Source organism: Mauremys mutica, chromosome 9 (genome assembly GCF_020497125.1).
Source record: "Mauremys mutica isolate MM-2020 ecotype Southern chromosome 9, ASM2049712v1, whole genome shotgun sequence".
Taxonomy (NCBI): Eukaryota; Metazoa; Chordata; order Testudines; family Geoemydidae; genus Mauremys; species Mauremys mutica.
In genome coordinates this window covers 74,273,155-74,292,131 of record NC_059080.1, presented here as the reverse complement: position 1 = coordinate 74,292,131, position 18,977 = coordinate 74,273,155, and the positions used below count along the sequence as shown (strand labels likewise).

The 18,977-nt window shown below is 40.7% G+C and overlaps 1 protein-coding gene across 2 annotated transcripts in view; it reads right to left on the bottom strand.

Annotated features, from left to right (window-relative positions):
• DIPK2A (divergent protein kinase domain 2A) overlaps window positions 1-18,977 on the bottom strand; it is a 29,205-nt gene that overhangs the window by 6,101 nt on the left and 4,127 nt on the right. For both annotated transcript variants that reach the window (XM_045029150.1, XM_045029151.1), the window contains exon 2: window positions 632-935. In XM_045029150.1, the coding sequence (XP_044885085.1) occupies window positions 632-935 (304 nt within the window). The remainder of the gene's footprint in view (window positions 1-631; window positions 936-18,977) is intronic.

Below are 18,977 nucleotides of genomic sequence, written 5' to 3'. Positions count from 1 at the left end.
ACCTATTAGCTGGAGGCGGTTATAAGTCAAGGGATAACTGGAATCCCAGCACTGTTCCTTCATTCAGTAGCTGGGGGATGGAGCCAGTTCGCTTCACCCCAAGTGTCACCAAGAACAGCGCAGAAGTAACCCCAATTCAGATATTACATGATATATAAATAAAAGGGGAGAAGCTTTGCTGAATCAAGTAAAGAACGCAACATAATGGGAAAAAAAAGCACATGACTTGAGACAGAAGGAAAAGAAAATTTGAAACACGGGAAAAATACCATTATAGAGAAAAGGTGGAGTGAAGCCACTTTGACCCATTAAAAAAAGATTGCAACAACTACTTTTAAGCATGATTAGCAGGCATCAAGTAATTTTGGTCCCCCCTCCCCCCCCGCACTTTGTGTATTTGTACAACAGGAATACAAGCAATATAGAATTCAAGTGATTCTTGTATATACCAGAGCAACTGTTAATTTTGATTTCTACAAGAATGTGAAAGTTCTATAGTTTTGTTATACAGCTAATTCTACAAATAGTGTAGGAATTGAAGTCCCTGTTTCAGAAACTCACAACAGCTTTATACCCTTTTAAGACAAATTGTAAAACATGAAGCAAGATGGACATGAGAGGAACAACTTACTCTGTTTGATTAACCTTTTGTCTGCCACCAAAACATTTTCTGCATCTACAATGATAACTTTCCCATCTCTAGGACCAACTGCAAAGTTGTCAAAGCTGACATCAAGGAGGTAGAGTGCAAATTCAAAGTCATTGTTTGTCAGTTGTTCTGCTATTTCCATTAACTGCCAGGCCAAGTCCACTCGTTTTTCCCATGGTGCATTGAAGTAACTCCACAATTCTTCTCCAACATAGTTGACAGCCACCATTCTTCCACATGCTCCCAGGTACTTTGCAAATGGCCAGCCCTCATCAGATGGAAAACTCTGCATATGAACAGATTTTTTGTGTTTGTTAATACTGAGTAAATAGAGGAACACCAGTATATTTTAACAGGTTGAAATGTGTGCAAGATTGAAGACTATTGTGACTCATATTTACAACAGGTGATTACACTGACCAGAACACATTTTTGCATTTTGATACCATCAAGAATACCTACATATATTATTTCTAAACTAGCATCTAACTTTTGTATGTATATTTTCCTATGTCAGAATTGATTATCTTTTGCCTTCGGTGTTTTATACACTGACTCCTGCTATGGCACTAATGTGATCATATTTTCTTATAACATTACTTTGTTTTGTAACCCAGGTCTTTAAATAGAAGCTTATGAACTATTTGCTTTGTGCTGTATATAAATTAAGTTCCTCTCTTCCGCTTTCCCTTTTGTTTCTTCCAGATCTGATAGGATTCTTGTTGGTCTTCCTTGAGGACCTTACAGAAAAAAACAAACAAACTCACCAATATTATGGTATTTTGTTCCGTTCTTCCATCTTCCCTTAACCCTCCATCTTAGTTTATTTTTAAAATGGAAATAGTAATGTGGACAGTATTGTGTAGTACAGGCTCTCAAGAAAAACAACAACTGTCTAGGTCAGGGGTCGGCAACCTTTCAGAAGTGGTATGCCCAGTCTTCATTTATTCACTCGAATTTAAGGTTTTGCGTGCCAGTAATACATTTAAATGTTTTTAGAAGGTCTCTTTCTATAAGTCTATAATATATAACTACACTATTGTTGTATGTAAAGTAAATAAGGTTTTTAAAATGTTTAAGAAGCTTCATTTAAAATTAAATTAAAATGCAGAGCCCCTTGGACCGCTGGCCAGGACCCGGGCAATGTGAGTGCCACTGAAAATCGGCTTGCATGCGACCTTCGGCATGCGTGGTCTAGGTAGTAAGGACATACTGAAAACAATAAAAAAAGTTGTTAAATAATTTGTGCATGTTTGGATATATTTCATGCAATCAAAAATATCCACAAATCCACAAGACCAAGATGAGCTACTTAACACTTTTGCGAAAAGAACTGAAACTAGACATCAAGAAAATCCAAAATTAATATTAAAAGGTCAGAAACTGAATTATTGACCACAGCACTCACTGAGGATAAGCACACTCCAGTCAAAATTTGACTAGTTCTGAAATAATAGTTGTAAGTGCTAATATACCTCTGGCACTGCTACCATAACTACGTCACCAGATAGTGATAAAAACATCAGTTTCCTTGAATGGAACTATTATGCAGCAGCATCTAAGGTTGCATTGCATTACTGATTTCAGTTTTACAAAAGAAAGGTTTAAAGTTCCTGTTAAAGTCTCTTTGAAATCCAGCACAGCACAGCTACCACCACCACTCAGTTCAGGGGAGGAGGTGGTGTACCAGTCAATGAGATAGTTCTCTGAGCTTGAGAGAAATCTGGAGTTCAGATTCCAATGCAATTCACCTCTCTTCTTAAATGGTTAAGGCCATGAATACCAACCTAAAAGACGCTCAGGGAGGAGCTGCTGGATACTTGTCCCTGCCCCCACCTCATTTTAAGTAAGTTAACAGAGCGCTTACACAGTCGTTTCAGGCAGAGAACCCGGGCCTCTAACATGACAAACCCCAATCTTATCCACTGCATCAAGATGCCTTTCAGAGTGACACAAAACAGTCTGCTTAGTCTATCTCTAACCACTATAAAACACATTCCTCAGAGTCAGGGATGGTGATCAGGAAACCTGGATTTTAATATAATCTACTGCAAAGGTTTCCCACTGGGAAAGTGAATGCCAAGTCCTCCTTCAGCAGCCGGCCATACAAGGGTCTTGCAATTACTTTGGCAGCTCAAAAAGCAAAGGTCTACGCTACAGATCTGAAGCTGATTGACCTATGTGGGGGAAAATACATGAGATTCATATATGGAAGACCTCAAAAATATTTGTTTTAACTTAACTATGGGATGAAATCACCAAAATACACATTTCAGTCATTAGTAACAATGTTTGCTTATATAACCTATGAGTCAGAGTATGTGTTATGCACCACCCCACAATGTCCAATCCAAAGAGGATGCAAATCTGATAGGCTCTTGAGGTGAGAGCTGGCTCTTTAAGACAAGCTGTAAAGAGTGATGCCCTTAGCTCTGGAGGTCACTGGTTGTCCTTGGCTTAGTGTTGGCCAAGATGGAAGCTGTCACACTCACAGGTATCCCACATTGTCATAGTTGAAAGCTGAGAGATATGCTTCATCCTGGCAGGGATAGAGCACCCCGAGAAAGGGGAAACAATAGGCAGACCTGCTGGTGTAATACACACATGAAGCCAGTTGCTGCAACTTGTCCTGGTTGTATCCAGAGGTCCATGAGAAGCTACAGAGTGTTTCAGGAAGCAAGTAATAACAGACTTCTTTAGATGTTCCCTCCAGCTAACAGTTTACGTCATCAGTACTAAACATGAAGGGTTGCTCTTAGCATACTTACTTCCAGTAACAATGGGGATAAAGTTTAAAGTTTATGGCAACGCTACAGAGCTTACAGGGGTGTAGTTACAGTAACTCCTCACTTAACATTGTAGTTACCATATATACTTGATCATAAGCCGGTTTGTTTATAAGCTGACCCCAGACCCCCAAGATGGATAAGTAAACAGGGAAAAAATTTATGACCCATTCATAAGCCGACCCTATAATTCAGGGGTCAGCACACTTTGGCTCCCGGGCCACCAGGATAAGCTGCTGGTGGGCTGAGATGGTTTGTTTACCTCGAGCATCCCAGCGCCAGCTGCTTGCCCTGACGGGCCAGGACAGCAACTGGTAGGGAATTTATTTTTGGGGGGGGGGGGGAGGAGAAGAGAAGCTGGGGGTCAGGGGAGTAACCCCTGTTACCCCCCCCACGTGACCCCCCCCCTAGCCCAGAACCCCCCCCCCCCACCTCTCCTCATCCCACCCCTTCCCACCTTATCTGGGGAGGGCCAGGGGAGGATGTCTCTGGCCTGGCCGCAGCCTGCTCCAGTGGGCCAGACCAGGCGGTGCAGCCGCAGCATGTTCCAGTGGGCTGGGCTGGGCAGCGCGGCCACAGCCTGCTCTGGGGGGCGGGGCCGAGCGGCATGGCTGCAGCTGCTTCGGAGGATGGGGGGAGAGCAGCGTGGCCAGATGCGGAGAGACTCTGGCCCTGCCTCTTCCCTTCTGTCTCTGCTGCCTCTCCTTGCTCCCTCTATTGGGGGGAGGGAGTGTGTCTCACCTCTCCCTCTCTATACCCGTTCATAAGCCGACCCCCTTCTCTGGTGCTTCCCTTTTTTACTAAAAAAATTCAGCTTATGAACAAGTATATAAATGCTACTGTAAGTCAAATGATATTAAGCGAATCCAATTTCCCCATAAAAATTAATGTAAATGGGGTGGGGAGGGAAGCGGGGGGTTGGGTTTGTCAAACAGATAGTTAAGGGTTAAGGTCTCTTTTACCTGTAAGGGGTTAACATGCAGTACCTGATGACCACCTGACCAAAGGACCAATCAGAGACAAGATTTTTTCAAATCTCTGTGGAGGGAAGCCTTTGTCTGTGTTCTTTGTTAGAGAGCTCTTTTTGGATCTAAGAGAGGTCAGTCATGTCTCCAAGTTCTCCTGGAGTAGTTTCTACTATTTAATAGTGAGTATTAATTAGAAAGGCGAATTAGTCTTATAATTTGATTTCTACATTTGCAATTGTGTGTTTGCTAAAGGAAATTCTTTATTCCTGGTTGCTGTTACTTTGCTTTCACTGAGAAAGAAAGGGGGAGGGGGGGATTCTCTCCAGAGATTGATAAATTTAGACCCTGTATGGTTCTATCTTGGATTACAGAGACAAATTACTTTCTTTTTATTCTTTAATAAATTCTTTTCTATTAAGGACTTGTTTGGTCTTTCCTTGGGTGGATTCTCAGGGAAAGAGAAGGGGGAGGTATCCCTCTGTAGTTAGATCCCGGTATCTCTCCTAGGAAAAGGGAGGGGGGAGGAAGCAGGGGGAATGGTTTATTTCTCCTGGGTGTAAGAACTCCATGGATTTGGGGCTCTTGGAATCCCCTAGGATTTTGGGGAAGGACTGTGTCTCAATCCACATATCTGATTGAGTGGTGGCAGCTTACTAGATCTAAACTAGGATTTTAGTTTAGAGGGAAACCAAGTCAGGTCCCCACATTGGAGCCCAACAGTTCCAAGTGGGGGTGAGACCTATGACAGGGTTCCAGGGAAAATCTTTTGTCTGGCGAAAAAATTATCTATATAGATATAGATAGATATTATATATTCACACACACACACGTTTTAAACAAGCAATTTAATACTGTACACAGCAATGATGATTGTGAAGTCAGAGGGTGGAAGAGGGTGGGATATTTCCCAGGGAATGCCTTACTGCTAAATGATGAACTAGCACTTGGCTGAGCCCCCAAGGGTTAACACATTGTTAATGTAGCCTCACACTTTACAAGGCAGCACGAATGGAGGGAGGAGGCACAGCATGACAGAGAGAGACAGAGACACACACCGTGTGTGAGTGCAAGTGCTAACCCCACTCTAAGTACATTGCCTTTTTAAATAGATCAGTAAGTTGAGACAGCAACTGCTGCCAGCAAGCTCCCTCCATCCCGAGCCCTGTCGTGTCCCCCCCGCCCGCCCCCTTCCCTGCTCTGTGGAGACAAGGTACAGATGCAGGGGAAAACCCTGACATTAGCAGCCCTTTCCCCCCCCCCACCCCCAACAGCGGACAGGAGGCTCCCAGTAGCAGCTCCAACGCAGAGGGCAGGAGCAGCACACAGCAGTGGGAGGAGAGACAGCTGAACATAAGAACATAAGAACGGCCGTACCGGGTCAGACCAAAGGTCCATCTAGCCCAGTATCTGTCTACCAACAGTGGCCAATGCCAGGTGCCCCAGAGGGAGTGAACCTAACAGGCAATGATCAAGTGATCTCTCTCCTGCCATCCATCTCCATCCTCTGATGAACAGAGACTAGGGACACCATTCTTACCCATCCTGGCTAATAGCCATTTATGGACTTAGCCACCATGAATTTATCCAGTCCCCTTTTAAACATTGTTATAGTCCTAGCCTTCACAACCTCCTCAGGTAAGGAGTTCCACAAGTTGACTGTGTGCTGCGTGAAGAAGAACTTCCTTTTATTTGTTTTAAACCTGCTGCCTATTAATTTCATTTGGTGACCCCTAGTTCTTGTATTATGGGAATAAGTAAATAACTTTTCCTTATCCACTTTCTCAACATCACTCATGATTTTATATACCTCTATCATGTCCCCCCTTAGTCTTCTCTTTTCCAAGCTGAAGAGTCCTAGCCTTTTTAATCTTTCCTCGTATGGGACCCTCTCTAAACCCTTAATCATTTTAGTTGCCCTTTTCTGAACCTTTTCTAGTGCTAGAATATCTTTTTTGAGGTGAGGAGACCACATCTGTACACAGTATTCGAGATGTGGGCGTACCATGGATTTATATAAGGGCAATAATATATTCTCAGTCTTATTCTCTATCCCCTTTTTAATGATTCCTAACATCTTGTTTGCTTTTTTGACCGCCTCTGCACACTGCGTGGACATCTTCAGAGAACTATCCACGATGACGCCAAGATCTTTTTCCTGACTCGTTGTAGCTAAATTAGCCCCCATCATGTTGTATGTATAGTTGGGGTTATTTTTTCCAATGTGTATTACTTTACATTTATCCACATTAAATTTCATTTGCCATTTTGTTGCCCAATCACTTAGTTTTGTGAGATCTTTTTGAAGTTCTTCACAATCTGCTTTGGTCTTAACTATCTTGAGAAGTTTAGTATCATCTGCAAACTTGGCCACCTCACTGTTTACCCCATTCTCCAGATCATTTATGAATAAATTGAATAGGATTGGTCCAAGGACTGACCCTCGGGGAACACCACTAGTTACCCCTCTCCATTCTGAGAATTTACCATTAATTCCTACCCTTTGTTCCCTGTCCTTTAACCAGTTCTCAATCCATGAAAGGACCTTCCCTTTTATCCCATGACAGCTTAATTTACGTAAGAGCCTTTGGTGAGGGACCTTGTCAAAGGCTTTCTGGAAATCTAAGTACACTACGTCCACAGGATCCCCCTTGTCCACATGTTTGTTGACCCCTTCAAAGAACTCTAATAGATTAGTAAGACACAATTTCCCTTTACAGAAACCATGTTGACTATTGCTCAAGAGTTTATGTTCTTCTATGTGTCTGACAATTTTATTCTTTACTATTGTTTCAACTAATTTGCCCGGTACCGACGTTAGACTTACCAGTCTGTAATTGCCGGGATCACCCCTAGAGCCCTTTTTAAATATTGGCGTTACATTAGCTAACTTCCAGTCATTGGGTACCGAAGCCGATTTAAAGGACAGGTTACAAACCTTAGTTAATAGTTCCGCAACTTCACATTTGAGTTCTTTCAGAACTCTTGGGTGAATGCCATCTGGTCCCGGTGACTTGTTAATGTTGAGTTTATCAATTAATTCCAAAACCTCCTCTAGTGACACTTCAATCTGTGACAGTTCCTCAGATTTGTCACCTACAAAAGCCAGCTCAGGTTTGGGAATCTCCCTAACATCCTCAGCCGTGAAGACTGAAGCAAAGAATCCATTTAGTTTCTCCGCAATGACTTTATCGTCTTTAAGCGCTCCTTTTGTATTTTGATCATCAAGGGGCCCCACTGGTTGTTTAGCAGGCTTCCTGCTTCTGATGTACTTAAAAAACATTTTGTTATTACCTTTGGAGTTTTTGGCTAGCTGTTCTTCAAACTCCTCTTTGGCTTTTCTTATTACACTCTTGCACTTAAGTTGGCAGTGTTTGTGCTCCTTTCTATTTGCCTCACTAGGATTTGACTTCCACTTTTTAAAGGAAGTCTTTATCTCTCACTGCTTCTTTTACATGGTTGTTAAGCCACGGTGGCTCTTTTTTAGTTCTTTTACTGTTTTTCTTAATTTGGGGTATACATTGAAGTTGGGCCTTTATTATGGTGTCTTTAAAAAGGGCCCATGCAACTTGCAGGGATTTCACTTTAGTCACTGTACCTTTTAACTTTTGTCTAACTAACCCCCTCATTTTTGTATAGTTCCCCCTTTTGAAATTAAATGGCACAGTGTTGGGCAGTTGTGTTCTTCCCACCACAGGGATGTTGAATGCTATTGTATTATGGTCACTATTTCCAAGCGGTCCTGCTATAGTTACCTTTTGGACCAGCTCCTGCGCTCCACTCAGGATTAAATCTAGAGTTGCCTCTCCCCTTGTGGGTTCCCGTACCAGCTGCTCCATGAAGCAGTCATTTAAAGTATCGAGAAATGTTATCTCTGCATTTCATCCTGAAGTGAAATGTTCCCAGTCAATATGGGGATAATTGAAATCCCCCACTATTATTGTGTTCTTAATTTTGATAGCCTCTCTAATTTCCCTTAGCATTTCATCATCACTATTTCTGTCCTGGTCAGGTGGTCGATAATAGATCCCTAATGTTATATTTTTACTAGAGCATGAAATTTCTATCCATAGAGACTCTATGGAACATGTGGATTCGCTTAAGATTTTTACTTCATTTGAATCTACACTTTCTTTCACATATAGTGCCACTCCTCCCCCTGCACGACCTGTTCTGTCCTTCCGATATATTGTGTACCCCGGAATGATTGTGTCCCATTGGTTGCTGTCAGTCCACCAGGTTTCTATGATGCCTATTATATCTATATCCTCCTTTATCACAAGGCACTCTAGTTCACCCATCTTATTATTTAGACTTCTGGCATTTGTATACAAGCACTTTAAAAACTTGTCCCTGTTTATTAGCCTGCCCTTTTCTGATGTGCCAGATTCTTTTTTATGTGACTGTATCATCTGATCCGGCCCTTACATTATATTTTTCAGTCCTCTGCTCCTGACTATAACCTGGAGATTCTCTATCATCAGACTCTCCCCTAAGAGAAGTCTGTGCCCGATCCACACGCTCCTCTGCAGCAGTCGGCTTTCCCCCATCTCCTAGTTTAAAAACTGCTCTACAACCTTTTTAATGTTTAGTGCCAGCAGTCTGGTTCCACTTTGGTTTAGGTGGAGCCCATCTCTCCTGTATAGGCTCCTCCCATCCCAGAAGTTTCCCCAGTTCCTAATGAACGTGAACCCCTCCTCTCTGCACCATCGTCTCATCCACGCATTGAGACTCTGAAGCTCTGCCTGCCTACCCGGCCCTGCGCGTGGAACTGGGAGCATTTCTGAAAATGCCACCATAGAGGTCCTGGATTTCAGTCTCTTCCCTAGCAGCCTAAATTTGGCTTCCAGGACATCTCTCCTACCCTTCCCTATGTCATTGGTACCTACATGTACCACGACCACCGGCTCCTCCCCAGCACTACACATAAGTCTATCTAGATGCCTCGAGAGATCCGCAACCTTCGCACCAGGCAGGCAAGTCGCCATACAGTTCTCCCGGTCATCACAGACCCAGCTATCTACATTTCTAATAATCGAATCTCCCATTACTAACACCTGCCTTTTCCTAGAAACTGGAGTTCCCTCCCCCGGAGAGGCAACCTCAGTGCGAGAGGCAACCCCAGCACCATCTGGAAGGAGGGTCCCAACTATGGGAAGGTCTCCCTCTGCTCCCATTGACTGCTCTGCTTCCCTGGGCCTTTCTTCCGCCTCAACAGCACAGGAGCTGTCTGAGCAGAGGTGGGACAATTCTACAGTGTCCCGGAAAGCCTCATCAACATACCTCTCTGCCTCTCTTAGCTCCTCCAGTTCCGCCACCCTGGCCTCCAAACTCCGTACATGGTCTCTGAGGGCCAGGAGCTCCTTGCACCGACTGCACACATACGCCACCCGCCCACAGGGCAGGTAATCATACATGCTACACTCAGTGCATTAAACTGGATAGCCCCCACCCTGCTGCTGGGCTTCTGCCTGCATTGTCTCCTAGTTAATGTAAGGGTGGTTTAAAGAAAGAGGTTTTGAACGTAGTTTGGTTTATAGGTTTTAGGATTTTAGGGGGGGGCCACAGGGAAGGGGTTACGGCCGGCGAGGGGCTCCCACTCCCTTCCCACTCCCCTTCTAAACTCCCTTGCGAAACTCCCTGTTAGCAGCCCCTGATCGCAAAGCTCCCTGGTCGCTTGTGCGCGGCTTTATAACTGACAGGCAATTGATAGCCTGCTGGGAGACTGCCGCACAGGGAACTTAGGGGAGCTGATACGGGGTTGCAGGCCCACCTTGGTTCCAAGCCCCCACCAGCTAGCTCCAATAGGCTGCTCTTCCTGCAAGCAGTGGACAAAGCAGGCAGCTGCCAAATGACAACTTTAAAGGAGCATGTTCTCTAATTGATCAACAACAACACAATGTTAACCAGGCTGATGTTAAGTGAGGAGTTACTGTAAGCCAATGGGAGACAGCTCTTCCATCAACTTAGGCTATGTCTACACTACCACTTATTTCGACAAAACGTATGTCCTTCAGGGGTGTGAGTAAGTCACCCTTGAGAGATGTACATCATTACATGGACCTAAGCACCAGTGTGGACAGCGCTATGTGAGCAGGAGAGCTCTCTCCCGTCGGCATAGAGAGTGTCTTCACCATGTGCGCTGCAACGGCGCAACTGTACCAATAGAGCTGCAGCACTGTAAGTGTAGACATGCCCTTAATTACTCCAACCCCCACGAGCAGTGGTAGCTCTCCCACCAACATAGCACTATCCACACTGGCACTTAGGTTGGTGCAACTTCTGTTGCTCAGGGAGTGGCTTATTCACACCCAATAGTGACATAACGAATACCGACAAGCTGTAGCATATACATAGCCTTTTTGAAGCACATCACAACCTCTCTTTCCCTTAAGGATCGTCACAGTCAGAAGCAACTTAAGCAAACGTGCTCCTACTGCTTGGGAATTACAGGAAGAAACTGTTGCTGATCTACTGAAGTCCATGAAAACAAAATAAAAATAAAAACCTCAGAAATTATCAAATAAAGATAAGTTTTAGTGACGGTTGCACCAGGATGAACCCTATCCACCCAATGCCTGAAAAGCATGGAAATATTAAAATTAAGAGGAAAGACTTAGGCATTTTTTTCAGCTTCATATTGTTATCAATAGCATTACAGGCACACACATACTCCATAATGTTTTCACTTCCACCTCCAAATGCATGCCAAAAAGTAATATATGTTCCCTAAATTAACTCAACTTGAATATGAGAGATATGCCGATATCAAAGCATGAGATCACTGTTCAAATTTCATGTTTTGAGTACAAGTTTGATGCAGCGAGGATACATGTTCCTTTTTGGTATCTGTTAGAGAGGGAAGCCTTATGGAGTATTGGAGTGTGTTACTGACAGCCCTGTAGTCAATATGTATGTGGAAAGGAATGCACAACTTCACTTATTTCCATGATTTTAGGTTCTGGGTGGATAGGGTGCATCCTGATGCAACCAGAACTGTCAATAAATAGTTTTTGTTTACTATTCCATAAGGATCTAAAAATCCTTATGGAGACTCTAATCTTGACTCAATTAAGACTACATGCCATATTATCATCATCAATATTTATATTACCATAGTGTCTAGAAGCCCGAGTCATGGACCACTTAAACAGGGATTCAACCTTTGTTTCCCTTCTATAAGATCAGAATATCCTCCCCCCGCCCCCTCCCAAAAAACCTTACAGGACTAATTTTGAGTAAAGAATAGGTTTTCTATGAAATTACAAGTAAATCCATTAGTTTAAATTAAAATTAAAGCCTGGGTTCTTTAAGAAATTTAGAAATCTTCAATTTTTTCTTTGTCCTGAACAGAACACCACAGACCTCTTCAAACTTTCCATATAGTTTGAAATCTCTTGTCTACTGGCTACATTTGACAAAAATCAAATAATTAAGTTATCTATTGTATATAACTGCTATTACACAGGTTACAGATAGGCTCAGGTAACTCTTAAGTGGTGCCATTATAAGACTGAAAGCACACTAACAACTAGGCACCATTCTACCTCTACACTAGGATTCAGAAGTCTGTCTGAACCCCACTTGACAGAGCCCATGTCTCACTAATAGTCCGCCAAGCCAATAATTAAAAATTAAGGGTTAATTTCACAAGTGTGCTTGAACTGGTTTGCAGTGCAAAGCAGCAGCAAAGACAGCTTGGCTGGCTGGTGTAATCTGGCTGCTTTGGTGTACTGGTGAATTTATTCTTACAATTAAAAAAATATATGGTTGATATAGTATCTTCAAATCATGAAAAAAATATTGCATAGTTGCATATTCTCTGGGTTTCTTGATTAGTGTTCTAAATTTAATAGTTAAAAAACCTAAGGAAATTCCCAAACAAAAACATCTATGTTGAAATGAAGTAAAGACTAAGAATACATCTATTTTAAATGGTTAAAAAAATAATAAAATAAAAAAAACAAACTACCAGTTTCCTCTAATCCAGGACTACAAACACTGGAGTGTCTTAAACATAATCATTATCGCTACACAGCATCACTACAAGGTAAAGTTAAAGTTGCCTGGGTGTCTTAGCTGTATTTCCATACTGTATCATGTTTGGATTTCTTTGAAGGGCAGCCATAGCTGTTAGGTAGGAAGGGTGGCTTACTGCAAACAGCACTGGACTAGGACTCTGGAAACTTGACTCTGCCAATGGCCTGCTACGTAACCTTAGGTAATTTACTGTGCTTCTATATCCTCATTTATAAAATTTGGATAGGATACCTACATCCTTTATAAAAGCACTTTTGACTATACAGATGCAACACTATATATTATTATTTCATGACATTACAGGGCAAAATTAAGATTCTACTTGTGTGAAAGGGCCAGTTATATTGATTCAGGGCTTGAGAAATCCAATCACCCACTAATTGATGGCAAGCGAATTGCTGGATTATAGGGTTTAAGACATTGATGCCTGCAAAATTTAAGCCCTTTTAGGTTCTGGACTTATGATTGGGAAGGTAGCCTTCCTAAATGTGAAGGAAGTGTAAACCAATGCAGTGCTGTCTTCTTGATTTTATAGACATTTTAGCATTTGTTGCCGTTCCTGGTTTTGCTAAACACCAGGAAAATGAAGTTAACAAGTCTCTGGCCAATGTCATTGCTGCTTTAACTCTGGATCACAGTAAATACCAAGAATCAGTCTGCTGTTGCAGCAGCAAGGTGGCGCTAATTATTCACAGGACAGGCCCTGCTCCTCCTCCCTCTCCACCTCAACCATACCGAAAAAGAGTCAGGGGAAGATTAACGCAAGGGATACCTCAACACGGCAGCAGCCAGGAGGCTCTCAAAGAGGGGAGACAGTGCCTTCTCCCTTCCAGCAGCTGTGGGGATCGTGGAGCTACAAATTCATAGTATACCTACCACAGATGGCCATAAAAGAGCCAATAGCTTAGTCCTAGGTCAGCATATGTAAGAACCTTGGGACACTCTCACTTTCCCAGTAGCTCAGATAACAGAAGCAGGGGGCTGGCCCTGTGCTATTTACTAAGAGGTTTCCCCTGAATCTCACTGCTAAGCCAGTCCACCCGTAATCTTTTACAGTCAACATTTGGATTGTATACACACATGGTAAAATTTCTCCAGTCCCACTCTAATGCATCTGGATCTGCACTCTACTGCAGACACTGTTCTTAACCTGAATTTACTCATATTTAACAAAAAAAGAAATTTTAGCAGTTTGTGTTCAATTCTAATTTACACAATTTAACTGATTTTAATAGATTTTCATTAAGTACAAGACATTTGATCATTGTGTAATCATTGAAAAGGTTCTAAGAGTGTTCCCACTTTAGCCATGAGTTCAGCCCCATACTCAATTATTTCTAAAGAAAAGCAGACACAGAATTCTAATTATGGTTTTACTAATACCATATACGTACAGAGGCAATACCTCCTCCCTACTCCTATTCTAGATTCCCCTGCTTATACATCCAAGGATCACTTTAGTTCTCTTAGCCATAGCATCAAACTGGTCTTCAAACCCTACATATACTTACTATGAGGTTCAGCATGATCAGTGCCTCATGCAAGAGATTCTAGTACTGGCTTGCTGTATTTAAAAAGTGAATCTTCCAAACATAACCACACATCATATTGTAAAACAGATATATTTATATCTTTGTGGCAACAAAACCATCTTCTGACAAGAGTAGAGGGACTCCTGCCAACATCTGCACATGTACAAACAAGCTCTCTGCTTCTGGCTCCTTTCCAACTGGCATGTAATAGCCACATCTACACTTCATTACCCAAATCAGTAGCACAAGAAGGGTATTTTAAAAAAAATATGTACGAGTGTCATATTCAGCAGTTTTAGATTCACTGTGATTTTTTACAAGAATTGTTAACTGAAGTGACGATTTGTCCTCTTTTTAAGCAGAGGTGTAACTTTTGGTACTTCATTACCTTTTGAAAATATTTGCATAAAGAAATCATTATGTCTGCTACAACAAGAAAACAAATCTCACTTTGTATTGTTTTAAAAGTCAAAAAATGCATACAAATCATAAAACAGAATTTCCACTGCACATGTTTAGCTACTGTTAGAAACAAAAGCTAAATAAAAAGGTTGCTAAAATCTTTAACTACTGAACTATAAATAGCACAGTTCTGAACCAAATGCTTGAATTATTAGTATTAGGTACACCTATATAATTAAATATTTATATTTGTTTGAAAGCAAACTTACTGTCAGATCTGCAGCTAAACAAAATAGGTTTAGCATGATTCTAAAAAGCTCTTCTGCCCACAGCTCAAAAACAGCTACTTGGTTATAAAGTGTGCAACTTTGAGATACTTGCTAGCACACATTTTACACTCAGTCACGATAGCAGACCAGAGAAAAGCGTTTAATCAGCTGTTTAACAGGTTCATTTTTAATACAGATTCACTGACAAAAATTAGGATTAAGGCAATATATAGCGTAAGAGAATATATTAGTATTTTTCCACCTGTAAAGAAATTCTCACTCTATGAGCGAAGATATATGTAACAGTCGACAAAAAAAAAAAAAAAAAAAAAAAAGATGTGAATCACTTAACCTGTTGGAACAACTCATTTCCATTATTCCTGCTGACATCTAAGACATTCCACCTAACAATTTAGATGTTCCTAATCACATTTCTTAATAGCAGTGGGAAACCCACTTTCAAGCACTATTTTAAAAAAGAAGAGACTATCAAAAATATAGTATTTATTTACCTTATAAAAAGAACACTTGTTAGTCCAGAAAAGATGTAGTTACTTATTTCATGTAAATTTACCTCACCCAACTGTAATCTACAATACAGTGCGGTTTTGTCCATCCCCTTCAGGAACAGAAATCAAGTACCCCATTGCAACTTTGCCATAAACCCTACGTAGGAGGCAGCACAGTGTTGCACTGACCTAGGAGCATTTGTCGCTTGCAATGAGGCAGCTACGTTGGTGTAATTTCACTGGTACAAAAACAGCGTAGAGAAGCCATATACTACAGAAACTACCGATAAGTCGGGGGCCACTAGAATCCAAGGTTCTTAAGGATATCAAGAAAAGCAAATCTGTGGACGAAGTCTCTTGCTTTTCAAGGAGAAGATCTCATTTCAAATTTTGCAAAAGCTAGAAAATACCATGGATGAAACTGGGAGCAATGAAAAACAATCCTGATCCTTATGTCTGAAAGTTATTCTTACAGAAGTTAAACTCAGTGGTACATGTTTTGGGGCCTTTAGAGGTAGATGTATGTGTTTGAAGCTGTCACAGAAGAAATAAAGGCCAGATTCACCAATCTCCACTCACTTAGCTTCCATGCTTGAATTCTGCCTATATAGCAGTGTAAAAATGGATAGTCTCTTGAACCACTTTACAGAGTTACTAGATGAGGCAGAAAAGGAGTGCATATATCAATGATTGGCACAAAAACATCCACTCCAATCCAAAAACATCAATTCCACACATAAGTGTGCATGCCTGTTTAACAAAGCTTTAACCATCACTAGCCTTTCAAGATAGTACTTTTTATAAAAAAACAACAAAAACAAAAACTGATAGTGACTTTTTCCCCACAAGCCTGCCCAAATAAGCCTCCCACCCCTCCCCCACCACATATGCAACAAAGCACATTAAATCACTTGATGCAGGTATGAATGAATGGCCCAAGCAGAGACTCTCCCTCAGGTTATTTGCTCTCCACTAAAATATATCTACTCCACACAACCATTTGATAGGGTGCCTAGGACAAAGTTCCATGGATATAGTGATATGCTCCCATTCTGCAAGAAGCTCTACATTGTAAGGGTATGTGGATGAGATCCATATTGAGGATTTAACAGACAGCACTGATCAGCTCTAGATTGCAAGCCTGACAATTACCACCCATAATATTTTGGAATCAATTTTCATTTGAGTTTGAAACAAGTTAGATACCCTCTGTTCTGACTCAGTCTTATCTGGTTTTAACAGTATCATTTTAATTTATATTAAGGCTAAGACTAAACTAAACAAAAAAAGAGAGAGACCAATAAGACTGACACTAAAAACTATTAAAATAAAAAACTAGCAATCTTAGTATTTGTTCAGAACAAGCAAAATACAAATGAATGCCTTTAGACACTCACGGCAGCAACATTTTTTATTGTAGGGCATGTCTACACTTACATAGCTGCAGAGGCACAGCTGTACCAGTACAGCTGCACCATTACAGCACTGCACCACTGCAGTGCATATGTTAAAAGACACTTTATGCCAACAGGAGAGAGCTCTCCACATGGCATAGAAAACACTCCCATAAGTGGCATAAGCTATGTTGGTGGAAGAAGCTCTCTCAGCGACATAGTGCTATGCAAATGAGTGCTTATGTGAGCATAACTTACATCGCTCAGGGAGATGGAATATTCATACCCCTGAGCGATGTAAGTTGCCGAAATAGGAGATATTGTAGACATAGCCTTAGTTTACCTGCCAGTTTTAGACTATAGCCTAAAACTGAGAAAGCCACAAGTTTTCCAGTTAGACAACCAAAATGTCTGCTAGCAAACCGATTAAGTCAAAATTCTTTTGCCATACTGACTAAAGTAATTTAAAAAAAAGATTTAATTGTGTAGAGGTAGAGTGCAGATATTCATACAGGTAAAAAAAAGCAGCCCATCAATTTTTGAAAATGAGTTCAGTGTTTCATATCACTATGTAGCTGTTTGTAGATAAAAGGTTGCACTAAACAAACACCTGTCACTAAAAACTGTGTAGCAATAACTAGAATTGTTTTTGTTGCCACATAGAAATGAAACTCAATTTACAATCCTAGTCTTAGACCGGAAAGAAATTAATATTTATATAAAATGTATGTTAAAATACCAGTTTCAGCTATAAACTAGGATTTAATTTATTAAAATGCTTGCCTATGTATTTCAAGCAGGGGCTGCTTTGTTTTTAAGCAAAATAGACAAGTAAAAATTTTTTAGTTGGAGATGTAAAAAATATTTATGGAAGTGTTATCAATAAAATTTATATTTTGAGGGTCTAAAATTTCTTCCTCAACCTGCCACATAAGTGGATGAAACATGCAACTTCTAACCAGATAAATCCTTTCTTATTGTTTAAACACAGAACATATTATGGAAGAGTCAGTGAAGCTGGTAACACTGTTTTGGTACTCAGAAGAGATGTGAAACTGTACCAAATCATATGCAGATGTCCTGCAATTTGTTGTACTATAAAGATTAGCATGAATTAGTGAATCAAAAATAGAGTCAGTCTATAAAAGCTTGTTTAAGATGTACTAATAAGGATGAAGTAAAATCCTGCTACTGCAAAAAACATTAGTATTTTCACACTAGACCTCAATAATTAAATTACGTAAGTGGTGTTTCCTTAACTTCTATGACTTGTACAGAAGTGTACCATGCTTAACTGAAGGGTAAAGTAGAACCTTCAAACTCACTAAAGCAAAAGCTGTCAGTCAATTGTGACAGTATGCATTTCATAAGCACTGCCACTTTAGGAGTGATCCATATGCCAAATAGGCTTCCAGCTAAGCTTCCAATCTCTGATAAAAAGTTTTATAATCCCTAAGTCACTAGATTTAGTAGATGATTAAAGTCACCTTTTCCATTATAAACCTAAGTTCAGTGCCTAAACGTTTATATATAGTTACAGCTATAAGTTAATGAAAAAGCGCAGATCAGTAAGGCACAGATCTGAGACTGAAAGCATTTCCTCCACCTGAAGATGGAATATGCTTTCTGTGCATATTAAAATTAAGCAGAGACAGTTTGTCAGGGGATAGCCCACAGAACACCATTTGGTAGAGTCTTCCTTTGTACTGTCTGGCAACAAACGGCTAATATTGATTACTATTGTTAATCACTTCAAAGTTTTTATTTACAACCGGGGAATCCTCCAAAAAGAGAAAATTCTTAGAACAAATCTCCAATTCCCACTCCTTCCTTACCCATTGCAATCAAAATAAGTACTGAATATTTTAGCTTTATAAAATAAAAACCTCCAAACCTTTCAACACATCTGAGAGCAGCACAACTTTACTTCTTACAAAGTAAGAAGGATCTCCTACATGCTGCTGTCACAGTACAAGTTTCATGATAGAGAAAACAGAAATTCTTATCTATATTTTTCCCCAGTTAATATTCTTCTGATAACTGCACTTATCAAAATTGAAAAGAGTGAAGTGAAAGCTAGATGTGAAGTCTAGTTAATTCAAAAAAGTTAACGTAAACACATTTGTTACGTTCCAAGTTAGAGTTTTCCCTTAAAATGACGTAGCTTCTTTTTTATGATTTGAAAGAGCATCCAACTTCAACAAGATCTCCAAAAGATCTAATATTATGAACTTTCAATACTGCTGAAACTAAAACTGGACAGAATTACTCTAAACAGAATGTTTTCTGATGGAGAATGCCAATTCATAGAATTTGAAACATTTTGCAGAGACAGTTCAATTTTGACAAAGCTGTGATCGAACACAGGTAGAGTTCCAATGGAAGCATCTTGCCAGCCAGCAAATTGACAGACTGACCTGAAGCTGAAAAT